General features: G+C 39.9%; 1 protein-coding gene across 1 annotated transcript in view; it reads left to right on the forward strand.

The window, feature by feature from the left end:
* Positions 1–4,188, forward strand: part of tecpr1a (tectonin beta-propeller repeat containing 1a) — a 22,220-nt gene extending 18,032 nt beyond the window's left edge. The window contains exons 19-23 of the mRNA XM_014028087.1: positions 1,444–1,579; positions 1,693–1,785; positions 1,885–1,991; positions 2,187–2,306; positions 2,689–4,188. Of these exons, the coding sequence (XP_013883541.1) occupies positions 1,444–1,579; positions 1,693–1,785; positions 1,885–1,991; positions 2,187–2,306; positions 2,689–2,754 (522 nt within the window). The 3' untranslated portion in view covers positions 2,755–4,188. The remainder of the gene's footprint in view (positions 1–1,443; positions 1,580–1,692; positions 1,786–1,884; positions 1,992–2,186; positions 2,307–2,688) is intronic.
* Positions 4,189–6,554: the final 2,366 nt, after the last annotated feature.

Genomic DNA, 6,554 nt, shown 5'->3' on the forward strand with positions numbered 1-6,554 from the left:
CATTAAATTCCAGTGAAATATATTTATGTTTGTGGTTGTAATGTGACAAAATATGGAAAAGTTCAAGGGGTATGAATACTTTTGCAAACCACTGTATTGGCGTATCGGTTAGACTGATGTTTAAAAAAATCGGTATCGGCCTTCAAAAACCTGTATCGGTCGATCTCTACTTTTAACCGTGTTCCTCGTTGTACACTCTGGGGGCTGCTCCGTGAGTATGGGATTGTGGGTCCGTTGTCAGGGGCCATTCAGTCCTTATACAGTGGTGTGTGGGTTTGGTTCACATTGCCGGCAGTAAGTTGGAGTCCCACCCCTTTAGAGTGGGACTCAGACAGGGCTGCCCYTTGTCATCAATTCTGATCATAACTTTTATGGACAGGATTTCTTGGTACAGCCAGGGGGCGGAGGGAGTCCTGTTTGGTGGCCTCAGGATTTTATCTCTGCTGTTTGCAGATGATGTGGTTCTGTTGGCTTCAACATGTAGTGATCTTCAGCTTTCACTGGAGCGATTTTCAGCTGAATGTGAAGCGGCTGGGATGAGGATTAGCACCATTAAATCTGAGTCCATGGTCCTCAGTTTTAAAGAGTGGATTGCCCTCTCCGAGTTGGGGGTCCAGCCTCAAGTGGAGGACTTCAAGTATCTTGGGGTTTTGTTCATAAGTGAGGGAAGAATGGAGCGTGAGATTGACAGATGAATCAGTGCAGATTCCACAGCTGTCTGTTTACCTCAACTATGGTCTTGAATTTTGGTAAGTAACTGAAAGAACGAGATCTCAGACACAGGCGGTCTAAAAGAGGTTTATTTACAGAGTAGCTGAACGCTCCCTTAGAGACAGGGTTAGAAGTTCAGTAATCCAGGAGAGAGAGTAGAGCCGCTGCTCCTCCACATCATGAGAAGTCAATTGTGGTGGTTTCGACGTCTGGTAAGGATGCCTCCCTAGGGAGGTGCTTCGAGCATGTCCAACTGGAACGTGACCTTGGTGGGAGACCCAGGACATGATGGAGTGACTGTCTCTCATCTGGCCTGGGAACACCTTGGAATCCTCCCAGAAGAGATGGAAGGGGTGACTGGGAAAAGAGAGATTAGGGCCTTCCTGCTCTGCTCAAGCTGCTGCCGTCACGACACGACTTGATGGATGGATGGATGGATGGATGGATGGATGGATGGATGGATGGATGACAATTAATAATAAATGAAAACCGACTCACCTTTTTTGAAGACATTTGCCTCCAACAGTCTTCTTTCAGACACATGGTGAGCAACAATCTGTGCGTTTAGCATTAGAAGAATGAAGATGCTGCTCAGTAAAAGGAACTTGTCTGCCCTGCTACAGATTAGTTTTGTAGTCCAAATAAATGTTTTAACACACAATAAAAAACAGTGGAAGAGCTTTTTCACATCTAAGAGGAAATAGTTTTAACTTCCTCCTGTTTGTCTCTCAGGGATCCTCGTGGCTCCATGTGGGTACGGACCAGCCTTTCAAGTCCATCTCCATTGGAGCCGCAGGCCAGGTRTGGGCTATTGCCAGAGACGGTTCTGCTTTCTACAGGGGATCCGTCTCTCCACAGAACCCGGCAGGTCAGCAGGAGAAGCTGTGATCGTCTGGAAAAACCCAGACAATAATCAGCACTGTTACCTTTTAAATACATAAACAGGACACGCCATAAAGTGTGCTGTGGCTTCCTCTGCAGGAGACTGCTGGTACCACATCCCCTCTCCTGCTAAGCAGAGGTTAAAGCAGGTTTCTGTCGGACGGACATCTATTTATTCTGTAGACGAAAACGGTAATGCCACTACGATTCCGTGCATGCCTAAACATAACAGACATCTTTGTTTCACGTTTCTTCACCAAAATATCTCTGACCMGGGTGTTTCCTGAACAGGTAACCTGTGGTACCGACAGGGTGTGGGCCCCAGCTACCCTCAGGGCTCTTCTTGGGAACACATCTCTAATAATGTGCGCAAAGTCTCTGTGGGGCCCCTGGATCAGGTACGCACGCAGTGGGAAGTGTAGCAGAAAGAATTGTAAAACTGAGCATTCTGTGGTCAGTTTATTCAGGATGAAATTGCCAATTTAGGAGTCTGTTGCTATTTTTCCTTTAAAATTTGTCAAATATTTATCATATTTTGTTATTACCTGCTTCTTTCTGTTCATAAGCTGTTTGCTGTTTTGTGTGATTTGTAGGTTTGGATCATCGCAGATAAAGTTCAGGGCAGTCACAGTCTGAGCTGTGGGACAGTGTGTCATCGACTCGGGGTCCATCCCATGGAACCCAAAGGACAGTCATGGGACTATGGCATCGGGGTAATTAGACTTTTAACGGATTATAAGCGAACTGTCATTACTTAAACTGGCAGWGTGCATTGAAAACTCAAAATCGGCAGCTCAAAGGTGAAGAAGCACTTGCTCTCTTCAGTCTTGTGACCACAGCCAAAAAGCGAAAGGCAGGCAATGATGTTTTTATTGTCTTTGTCTCATTTATGAACGACTGAACAGATTTTAAATTAAACTTTCAGAAAGTGATCATTGGATGAACATCTGTAGCTGAAATCATTCTGGAGTAGATGCGTTTCAAAATGGCCAACACACCTGAGCAACCATAGAAAGTGCTTTTTAGCTGAATGCTATTTAAATAAAGTTTGGTGGGCCTTCTTTGTCTCACTGTCACCTCTTTTTTTTTTCTTAGGGTGGGTGGGATCACATCTCAGTGAGAGGAAACTCCATGGAGCCACCCCGTGTCAGTCTTCTCTAACAGCCTGGACTACCACAGACGCTCGCAGCCCCCTGCCAGTCAGGAGCTCATAYGTCGACAGCGCTGTGAACTGTTATCGCGTAGCGAGCAGGGTTTACTTTAAACACTGGCTGACACAGTCGAACAGAACGTTGTGATTATTGAACAAACAGAACCACGAGTTTAAATCAGGGTTTTCATCTCTAAGCGGGCATTACAGGATAATGTTTTTTTTTTTTCTGACACTAAACTGTCGTTTTGGTTATTTTTCATTTCTAGTGTATTTCAGGTTAATGTGATTAATGAAAAGCTGAGTTTGTAAAAGATTTTATGCATTTTTGAAAAGGAACAGATATATTTACTTAAATTATGGTTGTGAACAAGCTTCAGAACCTGTATTACAAACACACAAAGGTTTGTATTTTTATTTTTTTATAGGAACATGTATGGACTTCCATTCATATCTGCAGCATTACCCTAAAAKCAGCCACAACTCATACCTTAGTCCTAAACCTAACCACTGACAGAAAAATGACATTCCACTGTATTAGGACCAGGCTGTGGTCCCCAAAAAGGCTACTGGTCCTGACACGGTACGTGTGTATACAAAAAAGGTCCTCCAAAGGTAACTAGAATTAGGTACGCACACCCTTCATGTTATACTAAAAGCAACAAATTTGGCTGCTCTTTGTTATACTGGTTTGCCTTTCCATGACTTTATGACAAATAGAGAAAAATCCTGGCCACAACATTTTTGTTTTCACATTTGGCTGAAATGAACTTAAGCTAGCTCAACCAGAAAAAGCGTATTTACCTTCACAACTTGAACTTTGCAGCTTTGCAGCACAATATTATAGAGGTTGGTGAGTTAWTTTAATATGTTGTGGCAGAAAAGTCTCCCTGATAAATAGTTCACTGAGAAGGCAGTCCAGACTAAATGCAGCCACAGTTTAAAGCAACATATGTTTCCATTTATTAACTACACAAAACCAGATAATGGAAGTTCAGCTTTAGAAAAAAGCTTTTATTTTTTTAAACGAAGAAGATACCTGTTATGGAACATGTACAATTATCAGCGTTATAAATGAGGGGAAAAATAATTACTTGTAAGATAATTGTGGTTAAAATGTTTAAAAGTTTGTTTTGCCTTTCAGCTGCTGAGATCTTATCAGACATGAGAGGTTATTCTGTGGTTTTGCACTTGTTTWTACCAGAGTGAATGTTTTCCTCTCAACTACTGATTATTTGAARAAGTTCAGATGTGAGTTTGTTTTATTGAATATATTACTGTCGCTCCCTGCTGAAACATTTTTAAATGTTGAACATGTACAAATATGTATTTTCTGTGAGAAAACTGACATATTACCTTTACTGTTTGAACAAAATCTATTTGTGCATGGTTAAAAACAACAAAAACAGATCAGTGTCAATAAATAAATCTGTTTATTGATAATATTTKTTTTGATAATTGATAATCTCTTTTTTAAAATTATTTTGGTAAATATTACAGTGAGCTGCAAAGTAGCATAAGGCAGCTATAAGCTAAAAGCAGCAAAAGACTAGCCAGAAAGTGGCAGAACAGTAGCTAAAACCTAAAAGTAGCAGAWTTTTACTTAAAAGTAGCAAAACAAGATAAAAACAGAGCCATTCCACTGAAGTGGGTTTTAAAATGTAATGTTTGTGTAGGAATTGAAGAGGGATGGATTATGTTAAAAAAAAAAAAAAAAAAAAAAACAAGTTAAAAAGTGAATTGCAGCAGGTATGAATAAGCTGAACATTTGTGCAGAAGGAATAAAACAGAATGGGTACCAAAAACTGAAAAACGAGTACTATACTATAATGYCTCTGTATTCTTACAATTAATTTATTGAACTGTAAATTTGGGAAACTTTATGCGAATTTTGCATTTAAAAAACCATATAACCTACTTTTTATTCCTTGAACGAAAAATAATGGGTGTAACACAAGTGAGAGGACAGATTTGAGTCGCATAAAGAACATTAGTGCCAAAACAATCTGTTAAAGTGAGTTAGACAGCGGTGTGGAGTCTTTTCATRCCTCCTGACTGGAGCCGACCAATCAGAGCGCTTCCCTGCAGCTGCTTCGACCTGCCCATTGGAGACGCAAAATGGCCGCCCGTCGACTGACTGACTGAGTCCACGGTGCTTTGAAATTGAAATTCTTCTGCACATTTAAGCTTTACGCTTGTAACTTTAGTACTTAAATGCTTGTAGGACTTGTATTTCCCACATCCGCCACCTACTTGACTCTCCGCTCAGGCGTCGCTCTTCTTGTAGCCTCGACGAATGCCTCAAATAGCTGTAAAAAAAATTGCACTAAAGCACTTTAGCTAAGCAATGCTAGCTCGCTAGCTAGCAAGCATATCTTCATATGTGATTCCTAAGGTGAGTACCTGGATTTGTGTTCACTATACGTACGCAGTTATTTGCATACAATCAAAGACACTGAACGCGATACTTCTGCCTCTCGGTAACCTAGTTATAGTCTTTAACCTGGCTGCTCGTGTCTTATCAGCAGGTAACATTAGCTTGGGTGTATCTTTGCACATTCTGTACTTCTGCTACTTTTAGTGATTTTAAACATATTCAAACTAGAAACGAAATATTGAGCATTAGCAGTGACAAGTTCCTATTGTTCATGGCTTTTATTTATATGCTAAATAATATATAATTATGTTTTTAAGCATCGACAGTGTCTGAGCTGTTAGTGTTAAACGTAAAGCTTGATTAAACCTGTAAAAACATGGATTAATATGGATTGCTCTTAGTTATTGGGTATGCTCAGGTGACAGTCTCTGAATACTTAATGCATTTAATGCACTAAATGCATTTTTACCTTAGGTGTTAGCTATTAGCTATCTACATGATGAGCTAAGCTAACTGGACCTTTTTATCCTTTCTGGTGGAGTTTAGCTACATCAGACCAATTATTAAAATGTGCTGGGTCTGACCGAAAGAAACAACACCACAAGCTGGTCTGACTTGATGATTGTCCAGGTTAGAAATGCTTCAGGAGGGATGTCAGGTTCGTTATCCATCAGTTTGTTGGGTGTACCCAAATGTCTCAGAACAGAAACGAAACTAAAACAAAAATGCACTAATTTAGCTTTAGAGCTTAATCCTCTTCTCTAGCYTCATACTTGACATATTTTAAATACACCGATTCAAATTTTAATCTTGTGGCATATTCTAATTATGCAGTTTTATTTTTACAATTTAAACATCCAACAATCAAATCTATTACTTCCTGTTGCAGATTATCAGTTCTTTTTTAATCAAAATTGACAGCTATATAACATTGTGATTTTTTTCCCCATCAACCTGCTCTTTGCGCCTGTAATCCTTTTAGGGATGTTTAAGCTTTTTTGAAGCAGGGGTCTGTGGAAAAGTTCTAAAATACTATTTTAGCTGTTGTAGCTGGATTTTTGAACGGCCTCATTTTGGATAAATAAAGTTTATTATCTGTCAGGACTGCTGAATTAATGGCTAGTTGAGTAGGGCCAAGACCACAGCTGTTGTCTTTATATGACTTCGGTTTTCAGACTTTTATGTTTGTTACAAACCACACTACAATAAAATGTTTTACATATAGCAGTTTTTTACATGCTCTGCTTTTTCCTTGAAGTGGACAATAAAAAAGTATGTTTTATTTATTGCAGTATAGATATACTGAGAAGTTAAGCACATGATGGCATTGGGCCTCATGCAAGAACCGTTCGTACGCACAGATTTGTTCTTAACCCTCCTGTTGTCTTCGGGTCAAAATGACCCGCCACTGTGTTAAAACCCCCCAAAAAATCC

The sequence above is a fragment of the Austrofundulus limnaeus genome, unplaced genomic scaffold (genome assembly GCF_001266775.1).
Source record: "Austrofundulus limnaeus strain Quisiro unplaced genomic scaffold, Austrofundulus_limnaeus-1.0 Scaffold5, whole genome shotgun sequence".
Classification (NCBI taxonomy): domain Eukaryota; kingdom Metazoa; phylum Chordata; class Actinopteri; order Cyprinodontiformes; family Rivulidae; genus Austrofundulus; species Austrofundulus limnaeus.